The sequence below is a fragment of the Cnephaeus nilssonii genome (genome assembly GCF_951640355.1).
Source record: "Cnephaeus nilssonii genome assembly, chromosome: 14".
Taxonomy (NCBI): Eukaryota; Metazoa; Chordata; class Mammalia; order Chiroptera; family Vespertilionidae; genus Cnephaeus; species Cnephaeus nilssonii.
Window position 1 is genome coordinate 71,567,686 of NC_137085.1, and position 26,797 is coordinate 71,594,482.

Sequence of the window (26,797 nt, forward strand, 5' to 3'; positions counted from 1 at the left end):
AAATCTAAAAAATAGTATGGTTAGTTAATAATGTATCAGTATTTCCTAGCTAAAGCAAATGTACTAGAGCTGTGGTCGGCAAACTGCGGCTCGCAAGCCACATGCAGCTCTTTGGCCCCTTGAGTGTGGCTCTTCCACAAAACACCACAGCCTGGGTGAGTCTATTTTGAAGAAGTGGCGTTAGAAGAAGTTTAAGTTTAAAAAATTTGGCTCTCAAAATAAATTTCAATTGTTGTACTGTTGATATTTGGCTCTGTTGACTAATGAGTTTGCCGACCACTGTACTAGAGTAATAAAAGATGTTAATAAGGGGACTGTGTGAGGAGTATATAGGAATTATTGTTTTAACTTTTCTTTAAGTCTACTATTCCAGAATGAAGTTAATTTTTTAAATATTTAAAGTACTTTAGTTTTCTAGGAATCAACAGTTTTCTGAAAAATCAAGCATGTACAGATACCTTTTGATTCATTTCCCTTTTGGCCCCCGTGCAACAAACTCACATTGTATCGAAGTGGCAGAGACTGAGGAGGGCCAAACATATTCTCTTAGTTGCTGGAACTCTCCTGCCACCAGGAGTGCTAACCCAGTCTCTGGTGTGCTAGCCCAGGTGGTACCATCAGCCTTCATCTCCTGGCTCTTTTCTATGGCAGTGATGCCACTAAGTAAAGCTATGATAAGCCAGTCAAAGAAATACCTGTTTTCCAATTAATGGTAAAGAACAAACAAACAAAAACACATAATTTTCTCTCACATAATATTAATAGAAGATAGGGAATAGAAAATTTACTCAGGGAATCAACTGACATTGTCCACATAATCTATCAGATCACACTTGCAGAAAGCAACATGCCCAGTGTTGAGATAAATTTTTAGTGGTTCAGGTTTTAAAAATGAGAAATTAATTTACTTTCTTCTCTGTGCTGACCAAACCATGTAGCCTGAAATTAGGACAGATTGAACAAATATTTGCTTGGCTAAGACTATACTATATTATTTCTCCCCCTCCCCCCCCCGCCCCCCCCCCCCCCTGCCAAAAAGCGAGTTCTTTTTCAATACTAATGCAGGCTTCTGACATGAAAGTAGCCCTGATTTCATTCTAATTCTAAAACCTCCTATCCAAGCAGGGCAGAAATCAACTAGTTTGCAATGCTGTGGTATCAGTAAGCATCATGGGACTGGGAAAAGATCCTATACAGGATACTCAGGCTACATTCATACAAGAGAGCTGAGACTTGCTTTGTAATTACTCTGCAAAATGAACCACTAAAATGGCATAAAATGAAGGCCAAAAGAACACGTAAGAATCAACATCCACCACACACACAAAGAATCCTTGAGAAATCTTATGGTCCTAAAAAACAGGGCCAGACCAATATTCAGATATCCCAGGCAGGCCAAAATCTAACAGCATCAAGCTGAGGGAAGCCAAAGCAGCAGCACATAGACTGTCACTCAGAAAAGTTAACAGGCCCAGACCAGGTTTGGCTACTGCCCTCTATTGTTACAGAGACTCACAGATGTACCACATAACTCAGAGACTAGTCACAAACATTTATTAGCGTTGTCTGGAGAGTTCAAAATATTCTTCCATCTTTAAAATTTCCACAGTGAGTTTGTGCACAAATGTTTTCTATAAAACTTAATATAACATATAAAACAAGTTTTAGTACATCAGTTCTAGGTGAAAATTTTACTCATTTCTGAAACTGATACATTTTCTTAGAAAAAAAATTGTTGCAAACTCAATGTGTTAGAAATGTACTTATCAAAATACAAGATTTTAGTCTAATCTTAATCATTTGATGTTTAATAAAGTTCACTTGGAAGTAAAGGCCTTTGTGTTTTTCCCTGAGATTTCTCTCATTTTTAATGAGGTCTGATAATTCAGGACATTGACAGAAGTTGCCTTCCTCATGTGAGTTCTATAATATACAATGACTAGTGGCCTGGTGCATAAAATTCATGCATGGGGGGGTCCCTCAGCCCAGCCTGCACCCTCTCCAATCAGGGACCCCTTGGGGGATGTCTAACTGCCTGTGTGATCAGGCCCAAACTGGCAGTTGGACATCCCTCTCACAATCTGGGACCACTGGCTTCTAACCGCTCACCTGCCTGCCTGCCTGATGGCTCCTAACTGCCTCTGCCTGCCTGCCTGATTGCCCCTAACCTCTCTGCCTGCCTGATTGCCCATAACTGCCTCTGCCTGCCTGATAGCCCCTAACTGCCCTCCCCTGCCAACCTAATTTCGCCCCTAACTGCCCGCCCCTGCCAGCCTGATCCCGCCCCCAACTGCCCTCCCCTGCCAGCCTGGTTGTCCCCAACTGCCCTGCCCTGCCGGCCTGATCTCGCCCAGTCTCTGTCTCTTTGTTTTTCTCAGCAGTCCTCCATGCCTCCCTGTGTCCCTCTTCCTCTTTCCCAGCTGGGAGGGGGTGGGGACAGTGGGGGCCGCTCCACCCTCTTCCTTCCTTCCACCCAGGCCTCTTCAGGCCCAGTCTGTTTTGTTTCCTCATTCTGAGAGAGGCTCCGAGAGTGAGCTGGGAGGGAGGGAAAGAAAGGGAGAAAAGGCTGTGAGCTGGTGGACGCTGTGTGTGTCTGTGCATGTGTGCGGTTGTGAGTATGAGTGCTGGCCCCACTTTCCCAATCCCCATCTTCCACGGCCACAGGTCCCCACCCACCAGAGCCTGCTGCTGGTACAGCCTGGGGCATTAGGTTGAGTCTCCGGTCGTTGCGGTTGTGACGGACCCAGGGTTTTTATATATTAGGATAGGTTGAATTATGATAGATCTTCTGACATTTATTATTTTTACAGGGTTTGTGAACCCTCAAAGGAAAAAAAGACACCTATTAAGAAGGGTTCTGGTGGCTACCTTGGCTCAAACAATCAAAAAAAGTGGAGCCAGCAGCCATTTCTGCACAGGGGACTCTCAAGCAAACTGTTCAGCACTAAACTGCTGCTGGCTGAGCCAGCCCTTTTAAGGGTTTCCTGGAATCCTATTCCTACCAATAGGATTGAGACTTTCTCCATCCAATCAGAGCAGCTCTATTCTGACCAATCAAGACCAGTGCCTTTGGACCAAACTTTGAGGATTTGGATTCCTCATTTGTATGAGGACAGACCAATCAGGGACCAGAGGCAGGAACTTCTGTCCATTTAAGCCAGCTTCCCTCTGGCTCAGGGAGCAAACTTTCCACAGGGAGCAGACCAGAGCTGCCTAGCCAAAGAGAGTTCTAGCCCCTGCTGTTTTCACAGCTGCATTGCATCACAACTGAGCTATTCTTCAGCTGTGCTGTTTTCACAGCCATGCTATAGCACTGAGTCAAGTTTCCTTTTTCACTGCACCCCAAATTAGGGATTCCTGTTGGTGCTGAATTGGCACCAATGACCCAGAGTTAACAGGTTTAACTTCATTCTAACAGAGTTGGCTAGACTATATGCATTTAACCAATAAACCAAATCTTTAAGAACTCAACACAGTACAAATATAATTCCTGCTTTAAAAAAAGGGTGGGGGGAGATTTGTTAGTAGAAAATCGTCTCACCACTACCTTGTGCTCTACGTTCAATATACAGCACACAAGTCTTTCTTGCAAATTTCTCCATTTCAGTATGAATGACACAGAACAGGAAGAATGCAATTTTTAAAGGCTAACCTTAGCTGATATGTAATATCATAATAATCTATGACCAGCCCCACCTGGATGAAGGACAGACTGGGAAATTTAGACAAGCTTGTGCCTATTAGAAGAGGAAATAGTTAAAGGAAACAATTTGCCAGTCTTTGTGACATGACCTTCTCCACTGTGGGTTTTCTAATAAAGTATCAGTTTCTTCAAAACTTCCCAAATTCATTACGTAGGTTTTTCTCTCTGGTGTGCCTTCTGTTATAATGTACTCGAAGAACTGCCTTACGAGCAAAAGTTTTCCCACATTCATTACATTCATGTGGTTTCTCCCCTGTGTGAATTCTCTGGTGCTCTCTGAGAGTTGAATTGTGGGCAAAAGCTGTCCCACATTCATTACACTCATAGGGTTTCTCCCCTGTGTGAATTCTCTGATGTGATCTCAGACCAGATATACGGGCAAAAGACTTCCCACATTCACTACATTCATACGGTTTCTCACCTGTGTGAATTCTCTGATGGGTACTGAGATTTGTCTTACGGGAAAAAGTTTTCCCACATGCATTACATTCATAGGGTTTCTCCCCTGTGTGAATTCTCTGATGTGTACTGAGGTGTATCTTCCTGGAAAAAGTTTTCCCACATTCATTACATTCATAGGGTTTCTCCCCTGTGTGAATTCTCTGATGTGTACTGAGATGTGATGTCTTGGAGAAAGTTTTCCCACATGCATTACATTCATAGGGTTTCTCCCCAGTGTGAATTCTTTGATGTACTTGGAGGGCTGAATTATGAGTGAAAGTTTTCTCACAGCCATTACATTCATAGAGTTTCTCACCAGTGTGAATTCTCTGATGTACTCTAAGGGTTGAATTATGGGCAAAAGATCTCCCACAATCACGACATTCATACAGTTTCTCACCTGTGTGAATTCTCTGATGGGTACTGAGGTGTGTCTTCTGGGGAAAAGTTTTCCCACATGCATTACATTCATAGGGTTTCCCCCCTGTATGAATTCTCTGATGTGCACTGAGGTGTGTCTTGTTAGAGAAAGTTTTCCCACATGCAATACATTCATGGGGTTTTTTGCCTGTGTGAATTCTCTTATGTGCTCTGAGATGTGATGTCTTGGAGAATGTTTTCCCACATTCAATACATTCATTTGGTTTCTCCCCTGTGTGAATTCTCTGATGTTCTTTGATCTGTGCCATCCTGGAGAATGATTTCCCATATTCATTATTTTGATAGAGTTTAATCTCTTTGTGTGTTCTCTGATGTACTAAGAGGGCACACTTCTTGTAAGATTTCCCACATTCATTGTTATCATAAGGTTTCTCTTTTGTGTGAACTGTCAGATGTTCACTGAGGTTTGACATCTGACAGAAAGTTTTCTCAGATTCATTATATTCATAGAGACGGGCCCCCATATGAGTTCCAGGATAATGAATAGTGTGTGAATTTGAACAGAAGAATTTCCCACACTCCTCACATTCACAAGTCTTCTCCTCTGAGTGGGTCCTCTGATGCTGAATGAGGTGTGCTTTCTGGTAAAAGAACTTACAGCATTCATTACTTTCAAATGACTTCTCTCCTATACCATTTTCCTGATTTACACTGAAAAGTGAGTTTTGATGCAAGGATTCCCGATGTTTACCACATTGATAGAATTTCTCTTCTGTCTGAGTTCTCTGATGTATTGTAAGGTCTAAATCCTGGTAGGAGGCACTTGTACATCCATTAAAAACACAGACCTTATCTCCAGTTTGTGTCTTCTGATGTACCAGATGGGCTGATCTTTGGGTCAAGTTTTCCTCACATTTACTGCTTTCAAAAGCAGTTCTTTTAACAGTTCTTGTAACAGTTCTCTGAGGTTGAATGAGGAGTAAATTCCTGTTGAAATTATTTCCACTTTCATTACATTCATAGTGTGTCATAGTCATCTGAACTTCATCATATTCCACAATAGTGGCTTTGTCACAGGATCTCCCACATTCATTAAGATCAAAGCATTTCTCCCTTGTACCAGTTCTCCTGTGGTTAAATAGAGTTGAGTTATCACAGCTTTTCCCAAATACATCATCCTTACATTATTCCTTTCTTGTTAGAGAATTCTTAACTATAACACAGACAAAAGTGTTATCATGTAAAACTTTTCCAAATTCATTACATTCAAAAGGTTGCTCCAGAGTTGGAAATTTCAGATGATCTTTCTTATGACTGAGAGCATTCACATTTTTATACTCGTAAGACCTCTCTTCAGGATGAGCTTTCTCATGTTTGATATCAAGCTGCAACTTTTCGCATACATTCGTGTAATCAACCTTTCTTGGAAAGTTTCTATCATTAATAATTAAGTCAGAAACAAGTGGCAACTTCATTCTACGTGAGTCACATTCACAGGGCATTTTTCCTGAAAAATCTGCAGTTATATCCAGATTAATTGGTTTTCCTAAAACTATCTGCCTTTCTTTACTCAATGGTTTATTATCAATGAATATTACTTGCCAAAGAGGTTTCTCTTGTTTTTCCTGGTTCTCCTCAATGTGGACATCAACTCTGTAATATCCTAAAATTAGAAACATTGAAAACATCTTATGAATCTTAAATTTCTTATTATGAGGAGGTTATAATCATGTTTGGTTATGCTTTGTATTGTTTCTGGTCATGTTTTCAAAGATTAATAATTCATGCACACAGACAGAAACACAAGACACACACACTTTCTCTCTGCTCATCCACGTTGTTTAGAAAATCAGAATTACTCCCAGTGCTAGCCAAAATGGAGCAGCCTCCTTCTTCTAGGTCCTCCCTCTTGCAATTAAAAAATCCCTGGGGAAAAAAACTCTCAGCAAAGTGGGAATAGAGGGATCATGCCTCAACATAATAAAAGCCATATGTGACAACCCTACAGCCAACATCATACTCAATGGGCTAAATTAAAACCATTTCCCCTAAGAACAGGAATAAGACAAGGGATGTCTGCTTTCACCACTCTTGTTCAACATAGTCCTAATAGTCCTAACCATAGCAATCAGACAAGAAGAAAAAAACAAAAGGCATCCAAATTGGAAAGGAGAAAGTAAAACTGTTATTGTTCACAGATGACATGATATTGTACATAGAAAACCCTAAAGGCTCCATCAAAAAAACTAATAGATTTAATAAATGAATTTGAAAATGTAGCAGGAAACAAAATTAACACCCAAAAATTGATGGCATTTTTATACACCAACAATAAAATCTCAGAAAGAGAAACAAACAAACAAAAAAAACAATCCCACTTACCATTGCAAAAACAAACAAAAAATTAAGATACTTAGGAATAAACTTAACCAAGGAGGTAAAAGACCTGTACTTGGTAAACTACAGGACGTTGAGAAAGAGCTAGAGGGAGATATACACAAGCAGAAGAATATACTGTGTTCATGTATTGGTAGAAATCAACATTCTTAAAAATGTCCATAATGCCCAAAGCACTCTATAAATTCAATGCAATCTCTATTAAAATACCAACAGCATAGTTCACAGATCTAAAACAAACACTCCAAAAATTTATAGGGAACCAAAAAAGACCCCAAATAGCCACAGCAATCCTGAGAAAGAACAAAGTTGAAGGCATCACAATACCAGATATCAAGTTATACTACAAAGCCACTCTACTCAAAATAGTCTAGGACTGGCACAAGAACAGGCATATAGGTCACTGGAATGGAACAGAGAACCCAGAAGGTGACCCAAGCCATTATACTCAATTACTATTTGACAAAGGAGGCAAGAGCATACAGTGGAGTCAAGAGAGTCTCTTCAATAAATGGTGTTGGGAAAACTGGACAGGGACATGCAAAAAAATGAAACTAGACCACAAACTTACACCATACACAAGAATAAACTCAAAGTGGATAAAAGACTTAAGAGTAAGACATGAAACCATAAAAATCTTGGAAGAAACCATAGGCAGCAAAATCTCAGACATCTCTAGTAGCAATATGGTTACCAATATATCTTAAAAGGCAAAGGAAACTAAATGAAACTACATCAAAATAAAAAGCTTCTGCACAGCAATAGAAACCATCAACAAAATGACAAGAGAGCTCACTGCATGGGAGAACATTTTTGCCAATGATACATCCAATAAGGAGTTAATTTCCAAAATATACAACCCTCATGCACTGCTGGTGGGAATGCAGACTGGTGCAGCCACTGTGAAAACCAGTATGGAGTTTCCTCAAAACATTAAAAAATGGAACTCCCATTTGACCCAGAGATCCCACTTCCAAGAATATATCCTAAGAAGCCTGAAACACCAATCAGAAAGAATATATGCACTCCTATGTTCACAGCAATGCAATTTACAATAGCTAACTAAGATCTGGAAACAGTCCAAATGCCCATCAATAGACGAATGGATAAAAAAGCTGTGGTACATCTACACAATGGAATACTACAAAGCTGTAAAAAAGAATTTTTACCATTTGCAACAGCATGGATGGATCTGGATAGTATTATGAAAAGTTAAATAAGCCAGTCAGAGAAAGATATGTCTCACATGATTTCACTCATATGTGGAATCTAATGGACAAAATGAATGGATGAATAAAATAAACCCAGAGACATATAAGCATGAAACAGACTGATGAATTTCAGAGGGAAGGTGGGAGTGGGGCGGATGGGAGGGGAGTGATTAACCTGGGAACTTATATGCACATATGCACAGCCGATGGACAGACAATAGAGTAGTGAAGGCCTGCGAGGGGTGGGTATGGATGAGGGGGGGGGGCGGGGGCGGGGGAGAGATCAATGTGAAAAAACACAAAGTGGACATCCGTAATACTTTCAACAATAAAAATAAATTTAAAAACAATAAATAAATAATAAAAAATAAAAATCCCTGGGGAGAAAAAATTAACAAACAAATGAAGATGCTACGAAATAAGAAGAAGGTAGACTTTGAGACTTAAAGAATGAATGGCCATATTTTCTTTCTGCTTCCCATATATTTTATGTGGGGTGCAGGGTTTATGGAGAAGCCTGTAATCTATAGTAAATAATAGGCAGAGACAAAAGAGTTCCAACAAAAACCTGTAGCTTCTAGCCAAAGATCTGAGAAAAAGGTGGTCTAACAGAACAGAAAAACTTTTTGACAATATCCACCATACTCAAGCCTCCCCGTCCTCACCACCCCCACAAAAAGAGAAAAAAAAAGAAACACTTCCCTATGGTTCTACCACAGATATACCAGTAAAGCATTTTCACACTCTTGCAAAATTTTCCTCCATGAGCCAAACCAAAGTTCATAGGGAAGATTATGAAGAATTCTGAGAAATCTCTATTCTGGGAGATGGTAGAAGCAGATATTGCCAAAATTCCACCTGAAACCACATTTCTATCTACTCTTTAAAATTTGGGTGGGCAATAGGAACAAAGCTGTTGGTTCAGGGCACTGGTGGCCAACTCATAACAGGCAGGAGAAAAAAAAAAAGGAAAACAAAAAAGAAGTAAAGCAAAAAAGGGGGATCAGGAATACATGGTAGGCCCAATATTACAACTAGGAGAAATGAAGCAACACGTGTACAAAGTATACCCTCCATACCCAAAGACACAAATACACTAAAAAGCAGCTGAATTTCACATTATTATCAAATGTACATATGACTATTCATTAAGACAGACCACATTATGGGCTGTAAGACAAATCTTTACAAATATTTTAAAATTATATAAAATATCTCGACCCACTGAAAAATTATACTAGAAATTAGTAACATAAGGTTATCTTGAAAAATCAAAAAAATATATTTGTAAATTAATATGCTTCTAATTAAATCATGGGTCACAAAGTATAGCTCACAGAAAATTAAGGTATTTTAAAGTGAATGAAAACAAAAACAGTTCAAAACATAGAAATTTGTGGAATGCAGCTAAAGTAGCACTGTGATAAGTTAATAGCTTGAAATGTTTTATATTAGCAAAAACAATCTCCAACCAGTTACCTAAGCTTCCACTTTAAGAAACTACACAAAGAGCCCCGGATGGATGGCTTAATGGGTTGGAGCGTCATTCCCTGTGCCAAAAGGTTGCAGTTTCAATTCCCAGTCTGGGCACATATCTAGGTTGCAGGTTTAGTCCCTCATCAGGGCATGTAAGGGAGGCAACCAATCAATGTTTCTCTCTCTCAGTCTCTCATATCACTCTCTCTCTAAAATCAATGAACATATCTTTGGATAAGAATAAAAAAAACTACACAAAGAAAAGTTAAATCTAAAGGAAGAAGAAGAAAATAATAAAGGTTAGCAAATACAGTAAAACTGAAAACAACAGAGAAAAATAAAACCAAAGCTTACTTCTTTGAAAAGAAATTTTTTACGTGATAAAAATGAACCAAGAAAAAACAATAAGACACGTTATCAATATCAGAAATAAATACAAGGGGGGATATAACTACAGATACAACAAACATTAAAGAGATAATAAAAGAATATTAAGAGAAACTCTATGCCCACAAGTTTAACAATTTATATGAAAGGACAAATTTCTTAAAAACAAAAAACTACCAAACTCACTCATGAAGAAAGAAAAGTCCCAAATAGATCTAGTTAAGAAACTGAATATGGGCCGAAACCGGTTTGGCTCAGTGGATAGAGCGTCGGCCTGTGGACTGAAAGGTCTCAGGTTCGATTCCGGTCAAGGGCATCTACCTTGGTTGCGGGCACATCCCCAGTAGGGGGTGTGCAGGAGGCAGCTGATCGATGTTTCTCTCTCATCGATGTTTCTAACTCTCTATCCCTCTCTCTTCCTCTCTGTAAAAAATCAATAAAATATATTTTTTTTAAAAAAGAAATTGAATATGGGTTAAAAAAAATGTAGTTCAAAAACAACAAAACACAGCTCCAGGACCAGATGGTGTTAACTACTGAATTCTACCAAACATTTAAAGAAGAAATAGTATCTATAGTTTTCCTGAATCATTTTAAGGCCTGTGTCCTCACAGCAAAACCAAAGATAATTCAAGAAAAGAAACCTACAGACCAATATCCCTCATGACAATAAATATAAAAATTCTAAAATCTAGTACCGAGCCCTGGCTAGTTAGGCTCACGGTTAGAGTGTAGGCCTGCAGACCGAAGGTTCACAGGTTCGATTTCCGTCAAGGGCAAGTACCTCCACTGCAGACTTTGTTCCTGGCCCCAGTCAGGGAGTGTGCAGGAGGCAACCAATCGATGTCTCTCTCTCACAAAGATGTTTCTCTATCTCTGTCTCTCCCTTCCATTCTCTCTAAAAAAAAAAAAAAATCAATGAAAAGTATCCTCAGATGAGGATTAGCAAAAAAATAAAGTAGCTAAAGGAACACAACTATATATAAAAATAAATAATTAATCAGGATCAAGTGGGATTCATCTCAAGAATGCAAAGTTGCCAATAGTAAAAAAAAAAAATCAATGTAATCCATCATATTAACTGTCTAAAATATTAATACACACAACCACATCAATTAAGATAAAATATTTCATTAAATTGAAAATTCAACCATTAACCTAATAAAAGGAATCTACAAAAAGCCTATAGCTAACATCATACTTAACAGAGACTGAAAACTTTAACACTAAGATTGGAAAAAATAAAAAGGTGTTTACTCTCAAAAGCAGAAAAAGGTGTTGAGTAGAAAGTGTTCACTTCTACTAGAGATTGTAATGGAAGTTCCAACCAATGCAATAAAGCAAGAATAAAAATGGAAGATACAAAGTCTACCAAGAAAAATCACCAAAATATTCTTTTAGAAAACTCCATAAACTAAGTGTTTTCAGCAAAGTCAAAATACAGAGCTAATATGCAAAAGCCAATAATATACAAATAACTGGTCAACTGGAATTTGAAATTAGATATACAAGATAATTTACCATAGTACACACACACACACACACACACACACACACACACACACACACCAGAAAAAAAAAAACAAAAACCAACCCCCAAAACTGGTATCTATATGCTGAAAACTACTGATGAAAGAAATCCTAAATAAATGGAGAGGTAAATGTTATTTATGAATTAGAATACAATATATTATTAACATGTCGATTGTCTTTAATTTGATCTATAGATTTAATGTAATCCAAGCTGAAATGCCAGCATGCTTTTTTATAAATATCAAAAAGCTCATTTTAAAATTCATATAGAAAGTTGATGAACTTACACTACTCGATTTCAAAAATTAGCTACTGTAGTAATGTTAGCAGGTGAATAAAAAATAATAGACACCACAGAAATATACAATCTTAAACATACAAAGCATACATACAAATATATATGCAAATTGCACTCATCTGTTTTTCTGAGATCATGCAAGTACTACTCAATGGAGAAATGATAATCTTTTCAACATACGGTGCTAAAATAACTGAACACCTTTTTCCAAAATTATACCTCACACTTTCTATAAAAATTAACACTAAATGGATCACAAAATGCAAAATGTGGAATTTAAAATTTTCTAGAAAAAAAAAAATCACAGGAATAAATCTGAGTTCCGATGTTTCTAGACAGGACAACAAAAGCATGATCCTTACAGAAAATTAAAGAATGGACTTTATCAAAATTATTGTTTAGTCTTAGCCAGCCTCCTCTGAAATCATGCCAACAGAAGAATGGGGTGCAGATCCAATACAGCCAAGTGGGAAAAGAAGTTCAGGTAAGCCACTAAACCTTTGCAGATACCCCTGGGAGTTGAAGGACAAAGTTGCCACATTAACACTGAGCAGGGGTGAGAGACCTGGCTCCCACAACCCTTCAGTAATAGTAACCACCCAGTTATTTTATCAGGTGCCAATGTCCCTTATTTAAGTACTAGAGGCCCGGTGCAGGACATTTGTGCATTCGGGGGGTGGAGGGGAACCCTCAGCCCAGCCTGTGCCCTCTTGCAGTCCGGGTCCCTTGGAGACCGATAGGCTTCCCGGGAGCGGGCCTAAGCCGGCAGTCAGGCATCCTCCGAGGGGTCCTTAGCGCTGCTGCAGAAGAAGGAGAGGATCCCTCCATCGCTGCTGCACTCACCAGCCATGAGCCCAGCTTCTGGCTGAGCAGCACTCCCCGTGGGAGCGCACTGACCACCAGGGGGCAGCTCCTGCATTGAGCATCTGTCTACCCTCTGGTGGTCAGTGCACGTCATAGCGACCGGTCATTCGCTGTTTGGTCAATTTGCATATTAGGATTTTATTATTTAAGGATATCTTTTTTAGCCAATCAGTATGATCCAATCATTTATATTTAGTGACTGGGAAACATGTTTGAAATTTTGTCAACCTTTATGTTACACTACCTATTTAAATGGCTTCACAACAAAAACTTTCAGTGAAAATATTTACTTAAAGATGATTTTACTTTTTTGCTTGAGGAACTATACTGAAACTATGACTTCTGAAATTCCTGGAATTTTTTATTAGTTTACACAAAGGGCAATAAGCACATGAAAAGATGGTTGGCATCATTAGTGATCAGAGAAACTACTATGGACTAACTAGAGGCCCAGTGCACGATATTCATGCACTCGTGGGGGAGGGTGGGGAAGGGAAGGTGGTCCCCTCAGCCCAGCCTGCGCCCTTTAGCTGTCCGGGAGCCGTCAGTCAGACGTCCTTAGCACTGCCACGGAGGTGGGAGAATCCCGCCACTGCCGCTGCACTCACCAGCCATTAGCCCGGCTTGTGGCTGAGTGGCGCTCCCCCTGTGGGAGTGCACTGACCACCAGGGGGCAGCTCCTGCATTGAGCATCTTCCCCCTGGTGGTCAGTACGTGTCATAGCAACTGGTCATTCTGCCGTTCAGTCGATTTGCATATTACCCTTTTATTATATAGGATTGCATCCCCCCATCCCAGTTCACAGTTGGAAGCCTTAACTCCCAATTCTATATAATAAAAGGGCTCCCGGACTGCGAGAGGGCACAAGCTGGGCTGAGGGACCACCACCCGCCCTGCCCCCAAGTGCACAAATTTTGTGCACCGGGCCTCTAGTGTAACTATATCTACACTAATAAAAGAGTAAGATGCAAATTGACTATACCTTCGCCATGCTTACCAGCCAATCAGGAGTGAGTATGCAAATTAACCCAACAAAGATGGTGGGTTAATTTGCATACACAGGCGCCGAGCGGCTGGGGGCAGGGCGGGATGCCATGGCGATGACCCAGCCGCTCTGGGCCTGTGGGCAGCGTGGGAAGGTGGAAAGGTGGCTCCGGCCGGAGCGAAGGCGGTGCCGGCAGCCAGGGGAAGGAAGGCCCATTCTTGCATGAATCTTCGTGCATTGGGTCTCTAGTTTAGACATAAAACCTTTAGAGAGCTAATTAAGATGAAATGAAGTCATAAAGGTGGGGCCCTAGTTCTATAGAACCTGTGTCCTTACAAAAGCAGGAAGAGCCGTCAGAGCTCTCTCTCTCCATGGGTGCAGAGGAAAGGCCATATGAGGATACACCAAGAAGGTGCTCACCTGCAGGCCTCACCAGAAATCTACCCTGCTGGCACCATGATGTTAAGACTTTCAGCCTCCAGAACTGGGAGAAATATACTTCTCTTATTTAACACGTTAAGCACCATGTCAGTCATTGTTGACTGAAACTATACTTTCCATCTAGACCAGTCAGTCACTGGTGCCACCAACATATCAGTGAAATCGGTTATCGTGGGCTAAATGGAAAGGAAGACAAAACAGGCTTGGCGCTTAACGTGTTAAACCACCCAAACTATGGTATTTTGTTATGCCAGCCCAGTTGGCTAATATAAAAATGCAAATCAAAACCTCAGTGGTGTAGCATTTCACATTCACTAGGGTGGCTACAATCAAACGTCAGGTACTAAGTGCTGGTGAAGATGTGGAGGACCCAGAACCCTCAGGTGCTGTCATTAGGAATGTGAGACGGTACAGCCACTTTGGAAAACAGTCTGGTAGTTCCACAGAGTCACCATATAACCCAGAAATTCCACTCCTATCTAGAAACTCAAGATAAATAAAAGCTGATGTCCAACCAAAACCTTGTAAATGAATGATTATATTAGCATTACTCAATAATAGCCAAAATATAGCATCCTAAATGTCCACTGACTAATGAATGAGCAAACAAATGTGGTATATCCAATGAAATATTATTCTTTCCATAAAAAGGATGAAATATTGCCCTGACCTGCTTGGCTCAGTGGATGGAGGGTCAGCCTGCGGACTGAGGGGTTCCAGGTTCGATTCCGGCCAAGGGCACATGCCTGGGTTGCGGGCTTGATCCCCAGTGGGGGGGGAGGGGGTGCAGGAGGCAGCCAATCAATGATTCTCCCTCATCATTGATGTTTCTATCTCTATCTCCTTCTCCCTTCCTCTCTGAAATCAGTAAAGAAATATATTTTTTTAAAAAAGATGAAATATTAATATATGCTATAATATGAACCTTGTAATGCAAAGTGAAAAAAACCCATCACAAAAGAACACATAATGTGTAATTTCATTTATATGAAATGTCCAGAATAGCCAAGTCCATAGAGACAGAAGTAGATTAGTGGTTGCTAGGACTGGATAGGCCAGAGGATAGGGAGGTAATAGCTAAATGGCATGAGGTTTCTCTCAGAGGTGAAGAAAACTGACTGTGGTGTTTGCATATGTTTATGAATATAATAAAAGCCACTGAATTAATTGTATACTTTAAATGGGTGAATTATATGATATGCAAATTATATCTCAATAAAGCTATTTAAAAGCAAAAACAACTTTCTAAAGTGTTTCCCTTAAAGGTCTAACCACCCCAAGAGTTTCCTTTTGCCTGTGCTCACCTGGGTACGTCTGGCTCAGGAATTGTTCCTCTGAGGACCAGGGCTCTTCACCGTGCTCCAACTTTAAGATCAGCTGGGGTTTGGTAATGCAATACCCTGTGAACATAACAGTTGAGGGTATATTTAGGGCAGATCCATGGGCTTTTTAGTTTCTGAAGGTGGAGAAAGATACAGCAGCTAGAGCAAAATAAAGGTACCTATTTGCAGTTTTTAATGGGAAAATAATGACACAAACATTGTTTCTATTTCTCTAAAGGTTTCAGTTACTTAGGCCTCTTAATCAAAAGCCTAAACATTAACCTCTACAAAGGATCCATGTGCTTTGATCATTTAAAAGAAGAGGAAATGTATCCCAAAGGGAGTTGCCGGGGAAGGGCTGCTCACCCATGGAGACGAGGTGGCTGTAGTTCTCCAGCATCACCTCTCTGTACAGGGTCCTCTGCCCAGGACCCAGGCACTGCCACTCATCCCTGCTGAGCTCCACAGCCACGTCTTCGAATGACACCGATCCCTGCAATACATTTTGTTAAACAGTTCTGAATTATGTGACAAAGAACATAGGTCTATTTTCCTATTTACTCTAAAGGCTCAAAAACAGATATCAAGGATGTCTAATTTTAACTTAATTTGTCTTTAATGTGGAGTTACTCAATTAGCTTCTAATGTACCATAATTCAATTATATTTATGAATTATAGTTTTGTTTTGTTTTTGTTAACCTTCACCTGAGGATATTTTTCCATTGATGTTTTTAGAGTGGGAGGGAGGGAGGGAGAGGGAGAGGAGGAGAGGGAGAGAGAGAAATATCGATGTGAGAGAAACACATCGATTGGCTGCCTCTGGCATGCACCTTGACTAGGGCCGGGGATGAAACCTACAACTCAGGTATGTGCCCTTGACCAGGAATCGACCCATGACCCTTCGGTACTCAGGCCAACACTCTAACCACTAAGCCAAACAAGCCAGGCCAAATTACAGATTTTTAAGACAAAACAATAAAAAAATCCAGTGTAGAGAGACTTCTTACAACTCTTCTACATCCCAAGTGATTATCCTGGGTATTCTAGAGAATTCTAGGATGTTCAATCCCTCCTTGGACATCATTACCATAAATAATGGGAGTCAAGAAAGAGATACATGTAAGCTGTGGAGGTATCATACATGATTGAGCTTATGAATACATAAATGTATAAAGATACATAAATCTAGAGCTCATGAAGAGCAAAGAACAACCTACCACGGAGGTGGAATCAGAGAGACAGTGTGAGAGAACACAATCTACCCTGAAGTAACAGCACCTGCTGTAAGGACAGGGCAGCGGTCACAGCGCAGAAGCAGCCGCCAATGTGATAACCGCTTTCTCACGTAGCTGCCCAGTCCAGCACCGAGCTGCTCCTGGAACGCTGGTGCCAAACACCGATGTGGGACACAAAAGCAAAACTATGTGCTACAAGTTCTAACGTGACAGATCTGTTCGTGTGGCTGCGGGAGGGTCTAGGGAATGCAAAGCTGGAACTGTCCCTTAAACTAGTATACACATGGTTTTAGAACACAGAAAGGAGTCGAGGATAGAGACAAACACTAAGGAGTTACTAGCAATTTAGGTAGTAACTGAAGTTATCAGAAGGAGTCAGACAGCAACTTGAGCATGAAGGAAATGAGCAAAGAAAAGTATCAAAAACAACATTTGAGGAATATTAAAGAGGCTGGCAGAGCCCTGCCGGTGCTGGTTAGAGCATTTGGCCTGTGCACTGAAGGGTCTTGAATTTAATTCCTGGTCAAGAGCACCTACCTTGGTTGCAGGTTCGATCGCCAGGTCCGGTCAGGGGTCTGGCTGGGGCTCGTGTGGGAGGCAACCAACCAATAAATGTGTCTCACATTGATGATTTTCTCTATCTCTATCTCTCTCTGTCTCTCCTTCCCTACCTCTTCATTTCCCTCCCACTCCCTTCAACTCTCTCTCTAAAAATTAATGGAAAAAATATCCTTGGTGAGGATTAACAAATAATAATAATCAATATAATAAAAGCCTAAGCGAACATTACGGCGGAACAAGCAGAACTGGTCACTATGATGTGCACTGACCACTAGGGGGCAGACACTCAATGCAGGAGCTGCCCCTACTGGTCAGTGCGCTCCCACAGGGGAAGCACCACTCAGACAGAAACCAGGCTCAGGGCTGGTGAGTGCAGCAGCGGTGGCGGGAGCCTCTCCAGCTTCCATAGCAGCTCTAAAGAACAGCAAGCCCAGTGGTAAGGAGTAGCGAGCAGGCAGGCAGTAAGGAGCAAGGAGTCCCGGACTGCGAGAGGGTATGTCTGACTGTCGACTTAGGCCCAATACCCATGGGGAGCAGGCCTAAGCCAGCAGGCAGACATGCCCCAAGGGGTCCCAGACTGTGAGAAGGCATAGGCCAGCCCTGCCCCAGTGCACAAATTTCATGCACCAGGCCTCTAGTAATAAACAAAAACGCTGGCAGAAAAAATATAGGCCACAAAGCCAGAGAACTTTTTTAAAAAGTAATAATAGATGCTTGAGAGAGCAGAGTCTTGAAAAGTGAAAAAATGGAAAGTTTCCACAAGTCTTCAAAGGGGCTGGTGGTGAGAAGCAGAGAGTTGCTGTTCAACGAGCATAGGTTTCACTTGTGAAAAACATAACGTTCTAGAGAACTGTTGTACAACACTGTGCCTCTAGTTAACACTGAACTGTACACATAGAAATGTGTTGAGAGTGGATCTTATCACAATTAAAAAATAGAAAGAAGGGAAAGGAGATTAAGAGATAAGAGGACAGACCCAATCCAATTACATGTTCATTCATGTCTTCATTACTGAGTGAATACCTCCTCTGTGTGAAGCTCAGAACTAGTAGCTGGGAACTAAAACAAATGAATACAAGAACAGGAACACTTCTCATTAAATTTATTTTCATCTAAAAAATTAAAGAAAACTTAACTATATTTTCCAAAACTAAAAAATTAGTGAGAAAAATTGAATTTTTTTCATTTTTGCTAAACTTTAATATCTGGCTTAATAAAATTCAGCTGGATTTTATTTTTTAAATTAAGCTAACAAGTAATTTAGGTTAAAATGTTGAAGAGGGATCACAGAAAATTATCTTCTCCACTAAAGCAATGAAAAAACTGGCAAAAATTATAGAAGTTAACAAAGGCAATCTGTGGAAATATACAAAGAAAATGGCTGACTCACAGTAGGAACAATATTGTGTCCTTTTAATTTACCCCTCGCTCTACCACTCTGCAGTAGTGTGAGAACTAACAGTCTGCAACCAGCAGCCTGGCAACTACAGAGGGTTGGATTTCCATCAAATCAAAACCTCATTCCCAGTTTTATAGTCCTCCTCAGACTAGTCCAAAAAATTCAAGAGGATGGAACACATCCAAGTTCATTCTATGAAGCCAGCATTACCCTAATCCCAAAACCAGAAAAAGACAACACAATGAAAGAGAATTACAGGCCAATATCCCTCATGAATATAGATTACAAAATCCTCAACAAAATTCTAGCAAATCGAATCCAGCATTACATCAGAAAGATCATACACCACGACCAAGTGGGATTTATTCCAGGGATGCAAGGATGGTACAATATCTGCAAATCAATAAATGTGATACATCATATAAACAAACTGAGAGACAAAAATCACATCATCATTTCAATTCATGCAGAAAAAGTATTTGACAAAATCCAACACCCTTTCTTGATAAAAACTCTCAGCAAAGTGGGAATAGAGGGATCATACCTCAACATAATAAAAGCCTTATATGACAAACCTACAGCCAACATCATACTCAATGGGCAAAAACTAAACTGATTCCCCCTAAGAATGGGAATAAGACAGGGATGCCCACTTTTACCACCCCTGTTCAACACAGTACTGGAAATGCTAGCCATAGGGATCAGACAAGAAGAAATAAAAGGCATCAAATTGGAAAAGAAGAAGTAAAATTGTCCTTATTTATAGATGACATAATACTGTACATAGAAAACCCCAAAGACTCCATCAAAAAACTACTAGACCTAATAAATAAATTTGGCAATGTAGCAGGATACAAAATTAACACCCAGAAATCTATGGCCTTTTTATACACCAATAATGAACTCCCATTTACCATTGAAAACAATCCCATTTACCATTTCAGCAAAATAATTAAGATACCTAGGAATAAACTTAAATAAGGAGGTAAAAGATCTGTACTCGGAAAACTACAGGACACTGAAAAAAAGAGATAGAGGAAGACATAAACAGATGGAAGAACATACCATGTTCATGGATTGGTAGAATCAACATCATTAAAATGTCCATACTACCCAAAGCAATCTATAGATTCACTCCCCATTAAAATACCAACGGCATATTTCACAGACCTAAAACGAACTCTCCAAAAATTCATCTGGAATAAAAAAAGACCCCGAATAGCTGCAGTAATCGTGAGAAAGAAGAACAAAGTAGTTGGGATCTCAATACCAGATATCAAGCTATATTACAAAGCCACTGTTCTTAAAACCGCCTGGTATTGGCACAAGAACAGACATATAGATCAATGGAACAGAATAGAGAATCCAGAAATCGACCCAAACCACTATGCTTAATTAATATTTGACAAAGGAGGCAAGAACATACAATGGAGTCAAAACAGTCTCTTCAATAAATGGTGTTAGGAAAATTGGACAGATACATGCAAAAAAAAATGAAACTAGACCACCAACTTACACCATACACAAAAATAAACTCAAAATGGATAAAGGACTTAAACATAAGATGGGAAACCATAAAAATACTAGAGGAATACACAGGCAGAGAAATCTCAGACATATGCCGAAGCAATTTCTTCACGGATACAGCTCCAAGGGCAATGGAAACTAAAGAGAAAATAAACAAATAGGACTACATCAAAATAAAAAGCTTCTGCACAGCAAAAGAAACCATCAACAATACAAGAAAGCCCACTGCATGGAAGAACGTATTTGCCAATGTCATCACCTATAAGGGTTTAATCTCCAACATTTACAGGAAACTCATACAACTTAACAAAAGGAAGATAAACAACCCAATCAAAAAATGGGCAACAGACCTAAATAGATACTTTTCAAAGAAGACAGAAGGAAGGCCAAGGGACATATGAAAACATGTTCAAAGTCACTAATCATCCAAGAGATGCAAATCAAAACGACAATATGGTACCATCTCACACCTGTCAGAATGGCTATCATCAACAAATCAACAATCGACAGTGCTGGCGAGGATGCGGAGAAAAAGGAACCCTGGTGCACTGCTGGTGGGAATGCAGACTGGTGCAGCCACTGTGGAGAACAGTATGGAGTTTCCTCAAAAAACTAAAAATGGAACTCCCATTTGACCCATTAATCTCACTTCTAGGAATATATCCCAAGAAACTAGAAACACCAATCAGAAAGGATATATGTACCCATATATATGTTCATAGCAGCACAATTTACCATAGCTAAGATTTGGAAATAGCCTAAGTGCCCATCAGCAGATGAGTGGATTAGAAAACTGTGGTACATCTACACAATGGAATACTACGCTGTGGTAAAAAAGAAGGAATTCTTACCATTTGCAAGAGCATCATTGGAACTGGAGAGCATTATGCTAAGCGAAATAAGCCAGTCAGAGAAAGATAATATCACATGATCTCACTCATTTATGGAATATAATGAACAACATAAACTGATGAACAAAAACAGATCCAGAGACAGAGAAGCATCGATCAGACCATCAAACCTCAGAAGGAAGGTAGGGGAGGGTGGGGGTAAGGGGAAGAGATCAACCAAAGGACTTGTATGCATGCATATAAGCCTAACCAATGGACATGGACACCAGGGGGGTGAGTGAATGAGCAGGGGAGGGGCAGGGGGGCAATGGGGCGATAAGGACACATATGTAATACCTTAATCATTAAAGAAAAAAATTAAAAACAAAAAACACCTCATTCCCAGAAAACTGTCACCATTTGGTCTATTTGGTGGTTGCCTGAAAGACCCCGCTTACACCCCTTACAAGGAAGTCTTTATTTGAGCTAACTTGGAGCTTACATAGTGGGAATAGACTATCTTCAGAACATCTGTCAAAACACTGAAAGGCAAAAAACAAACAAGCATTGAAAGGCATTTGTTTAACTTAGTGGCTACCAGAGGTGGTGAATAATAGCAGGAGCAAACAATGACCAATGGAGAAGCTTAAAAGGAAATGCTGGGGAATGAAATGTCAATAAAGATTCCGTAGCCCTAACCGGTTTGGCTCAGTGGATAGAGCATTGGCCTGCAGACTCAAGGGTCCCAGGTTCGATTTCAGTCAAGGGCATGTACATTGGTTGCGGGCACATCCCCAGTTAGGGGGTGTGCAGGAGGCAGCTGATCGATGTTTCTCTCTCATCGATGTTTCTAACTCTCTATCCCTCTCCCTTTCTCTCTGTAAAAAATAAATAAACTGCCGAAACCGGTTTAGCTCAGTAGACAGAGCGTCGGCCTGCAGACTGAAGGGTCCCAGGTTCCATTCTGGTCAAGGGCATGTGCCTTGGTTGCGGGCACGTCCCCAGTGGGGTGTGTGCAGGAGGCAGCTGATCGATGTTTCTAGCTCTCTATCCCTCTCCCTTCCTCTCTATAGAAATCAATAAAATATATTTTAAAAAATAATTAAATAAATAAATAAATAAACTATATTAAAAAAAAAAAGATTCTGTAAAGCTCCTGTATACCGTATTCCTGAGAATCTGGAAGGCCACTTACATGCAGTTCGTATTTATGCAAAGTAATTCGTAATGCAGAGTAATTTTGAGGATATTCAATTGATTCATCAGAAAAATGTCTTAATTTAACCCCTGTGTCTGAGTTTCTGAAAACTAGTATTGACTGAGTTTACATATAGCATTAAGTCTTCTACTTTTATTGAAGAACAATTAGAGACAATATTCTATATTATTTCAGGGTTATATTACTGGAAAGTTGTTAACTAAATTGCCTACTTGAAAACAACAAAGATATTTTTTATCTTCAATTTTCTTTACAATATGGGGAATCAGTTTGCTTTATCTCCTCACCAATGTCAGCCTTTAAGAAAGTATTGTCTGACATTCTGACATAGATATCAAAACCCTCAGAAATAAATTTCTGCATATATCCACATGCTAACTTTGTTCTGCTATTCCTCTGTATTTCTATATCTTCTCTGAATGCACCTGATCCATTTCTATTTCTATTTTTCCATGTTAACATAGAGACACTTAAGCCATTATAAAATCCACTGTAAAATAAATAGGTTATTAAAAATTGAACTCACCTGAGCTTCGTTCATTTTCTGCTGCTCCTGCAAGAAGGTAAAAAAACTGTGAAGGTTTAGCTGGGGAGAAGGGAAGAGAAATGGGGTCATGAGAAACCTGGTCTGCCTTACAATTCCTATATTCCTCTGCCTAAAAAATCTCCTAACACCAGGTGGGAAAAAGGCTTCCCTGTGGGAGAATGTCCCTTTGGCATTCTTTTTTTATTATTATTATTGATTTCAAAGAGGAAGGAAGAGGGAGAGATGGAAACATCAATGATGAGAGAGAATCATTGATTGGCTGCCTCCTGCATTCCCCCACTGGAGATCAAGCCCACAGCCCGGGCATATGCCCCGACCAGGAATCGAACTGTGACTTCCTAGTTCATAGGTCTATGCTCAACCACTGAGCTACACCAGCTGGGTCCCTTTGACAGTCTTGAGAAGGAACAGCAAAAACCACACAGAGGTAGCACCACCTGAATATCTGCATCTCTGGGATGATCACGTGGGCTTAATCTTGCATTTTCATTAACTAAACTGCTTTCTGTTAATGAATTAGCAATTTATGCTCCCTTCTAATTAAAACAAAAAAAATATTTAAAAAGTAAATAAAGCAGAGGATTTGTTAAATAAATTCAGGTACACCAGAGGTAAAGCCCTCTACTTTCATTAAAACTAATGTCAAAAAACTACTCTGGCTGGATTATTAATCAAGTTCTTGTTGTCTTTACAGCTTGAGTTAGTTTCCCCAGAAAACTCTAAAATATGGTGGGACATTTTATGTAAGAAATCTATTCTTAAACTTTTTGCTCTAAATTGGTTACAGTTTCTAAAAAGATCTTTTGAGAAGATGTTTATAGCACTTAGCTGTGTAAGTAAACAGTACTGTATTGCTGCTATTTGGTTCTGTCCTGGGTGACTCTACAAAAATCATTCATTTGGGGACCAATATTTTTGTGTTTTCAAAAGTAGCCCATATAGAAAATCCTTTTACGCTCACTCTGCTATCTCTATGTTCAGGGAAGAGGGAGCATCTGCATAACTCTAGATGCCACGTGTGGTGATGGACAGGGTCTGAGAGCCGCTCAGAATCTGGAGGGCAGAATAAAGGAAACCTAGCGCTCAGCATTTCCTCAGCTCTGGCAGGTCACACCTTCCCTGCACATCCGTCCTCACCAGCCATCCACTGAAGGGCCTTTTCCTGTGCAGCCTGACGTCACCCATCCCTCTCAACACAAGGCTCCCACCTCCTGCAAAGCGGTCCACAGTTCCCGCTGTCACGCCGTCTGTGATGGCTTTTGGCTGTGGCAACCTCACCAAGTTTGACTCATGCTGTACAGGCATCAAGACCTGCTTGGAGTGGAGCAAACCAGCATCTGCTCCTTTCTAGAAACGTCTGCCTCTGCTCTGAAGTTCTGGTGAAGGGTCTGTCAGAATGGCTGTTCTTCCAAGTGGCAGCTGTTTCTGGGGCTCCCTCTTTCCTGACCTCAAAGAGTTACTTTGCTCTAGAGGAACGGGGACCTGAGCCCGGGAAACAAATGCACTTTATTTGAAACCTTCCTCCAACATTCTAAACCTGACCCTTTTGGAATTCACTAAAAATGTACTATCCAGTACTGTAGCCATTAGCTGCATGCAACTACTACATCCGAAATGTGGCTGCTGCCACAGGACAAAATCATATTTTGACTGTACTGAATTAAATAAGTAACATTAACTTCACCTCCTTTTCTTTTCACTGACTACTGAAACTTTTTAATGACGTTTTTATATTATATTTGCATTCTCTTTCTATTGGCCACCACTGCATGTGATGGCCAGACGGGGCCTTTGAGGATGGAGGCAGCCTGGATAGTGCAGGAAGCTGCAAGAGCCTCAGTGGGACCCAGGGTTCTGGAGAAAACCCACAAATCCCAGGTATCTTTACCAATGGTGAGGTCCTGTCCCCATTCACTTTACAATCATGTCTCTGGGAATATGGGGATCTTCTAAATGCTCCAAACTTTGGGTTTGGGACGGAGAGGATTTTTACAGGAGCAAGAGATAGGGGGTAAAATCTATATTTGCATCCTACCTCTCTCCACGGCCAGCTTGTGCCCTGGGGTATATCATCCCGCCCCGGGAAAGTCCTTTTACTTCTTAAAACGGCATGTCCACACCGACCAGTGGGCTTGTTGTCAGCGCTAATTGAAACAAAATAAGGGAACAAAGTGTCTTGGGAGCCATTTACACAGTGATTACACAACATTTGGCAAACTATTTTGCAGATGACACCTTACTCAATTCGCAGAATAACTGCATCAACTATGAGTCGCCCCTCGTTCACTGGGAACGTCAGGAGGGTGCGCTCCCCCTCGCGCCGCCCGCAGTCCCCACGCCCGCCGCACAGGGCGGCTTCTCCCAAGGAGGACTCGGTCCCGCCGGCGCTGCGGGAGCCGGAGAGGGGGACCCCGCACGCACACGGCTTGGGGGAGGGAGGGCCCACCTGCAGAACCCCGGGACTGCCGCCTCCCGCGCCCCAGGCTGGAGCCTACCTGACCGCAGGGGCTCGGTGTTCTCACCCAGGTGCACAGGCTCTGCTTCCGCACGGACCCGGCGCGCCCCTCTCAGGCCCCAAAGGCGGCAGGGAGGAGCGGGACTGTGAGCACATGCGCAGAGTGACTGCTAAGACCCTTTCCGGGAGGCCTGCTCGGTAGGCCCACACATTCAAGACTACATTTCCCATGAAACCTTGAGCCCGAAGGAAGTAATTTTTGAAGCATTTCCGCTTCAGGAGCCCATTGGACCTGACCCTGGAGACTTCCGGAATCCACTGAGATTTGGGGTTAGATTTTAGGACCTAACACGTTGCAAAGCGTGGTACTTGATGGGATCCGGGTTGGAGAGACAAAGAGCCACAAGAGACAACAATTGAGCCAGAACGAATATGAACCAGATACTAGAAATATTAAGGAAAATTACCATTACCTTGGTTAGTGTGATAATACAAGGGTGGACAAAAGTAAGTTATTAATAATAAATAATACAATAATTAATAATACAAGAATAAAGTTTGGTGTACTCACCACTGTAAACTTATTTTTGCCCACCCTTGTATTTGGACTATGCAGGAAAATGTCTTACTTTAAAGATACATACTGATATAGTTACAATTTAAAAATCATATATTTATAATTTACTTTTTAAAAATTAAGCAAAACAGAGAAAGCAAATACGTTAAAAGATTAAGAATCATTAAATCTGTGCAGTATGTGTGGATGATACTCATTTTACTATTTCTGCTATTCAGAGTGTTTGAATTTCTTTTTAATAAACAGTAAAAGACATGGGGTGGGGTGAGATGGAAGGAGATTAGGGAGTTTACTAATCTAGAAGTGTACCTTTTAAAATCAAGCTGCCAAGAGAAGTAAAAGTACACACAAGAATCCCTTTCACAGCGTGAAATAGAACAAACCTAGAAAATAGAACCAGCATTAACCTATTAAAAAGTAACCTCTGTGACCAGCAGGATTCAGGTGGGGGAGGAGGCAATAATCTAGCTGTTCAAATTACATCACCGATACATGAAAATCATACAATCCCCAAAAAGAAAATGATTATTGCATCAATTTTGCATTTCTGTGAAGTAAACCTTCCTTGAAACTTAATGTGTGCACACATCAAATCAGAGACATGGATACAATAACATAAATTTCTTCTAGCAGACTTTTTTTAGAGCAGTTTTAGGTTTATAGAGTCATTCATTAGGATGCAAAAAGAGTTTTCATATACCCCATCTCATCACCCCCAGAGCAGTTTCTCCTATTACTAACATCTTACATTTGTGTGGTATATTTTGTACAATTAAAAGGATTATTACTAGCTAAATCCCACAGTTTACATTGCCAGTCACTCTTTGTGTAGTACCGTTTTATGGGTTTTACCAAATGCATAATGTCATCTGGTATAATATCCAGCATTACATTATCATCTATATATATAACAGCCTAAGCAACCAACGCAACCGAACAGACGACCGAACAGGCTGTGTGGGGCGACTAGGCTGGCAGGGGCGTTAGTGAGGGGTGACCAAATGACC

At 40.6% G+C, this 26,797-nt stretch overlaps 1 protein-coding gene across 2 annotated transcripts in view; it reads right to left on the reverse strand.

Annotated features, from left to right (window-relative positions):
- LOC307111021 (zinc finger protein 658-like) overlaps positions 1-25,401 on the reverse strand; it is a 67,010-nt gene extending 41,609 nt beyond the window's left edge. The window contains exons 1-6 of one of the 2 annotated variants that reach the window (XM_079790701.1): positions 25,281-25,401; positions 24,794-24,902; positions 22,738-22,764; positions 15,806-15,932; positions 15,422-15,517; positions 5,652-6,188 (exon numbers count right to left, since the gene is read on the reverse strand). In XM_079790701.1, coding sequence (XP_079646827.1) covers positions 5,710-6,188; positions 15,422-15,517; positions 15,806-15,932; positions 22,738-22,764; positions 24,794-24,902; positions 25,281-25,369 — 927 coding nt within the window. In that variant the 5' untranslated portion in view covers positions 25,370-25,401 and the 3' untranslated portion in view covers positions 5,652-5,709. Of the gene's footprint in view, positions 1-5,651; positions 6,189-15,421; positions 15,518-15,805; positions 15,933-22,737; positions 22,765-24,793; positions 24,903-25,280 lie in introns of those variants that run through there. The other variant, XM_079790702.1, reaches the window with a different exon arrangement.
- Positions 25,402-26,797: the final 1,396 nt, after the last annotated feature.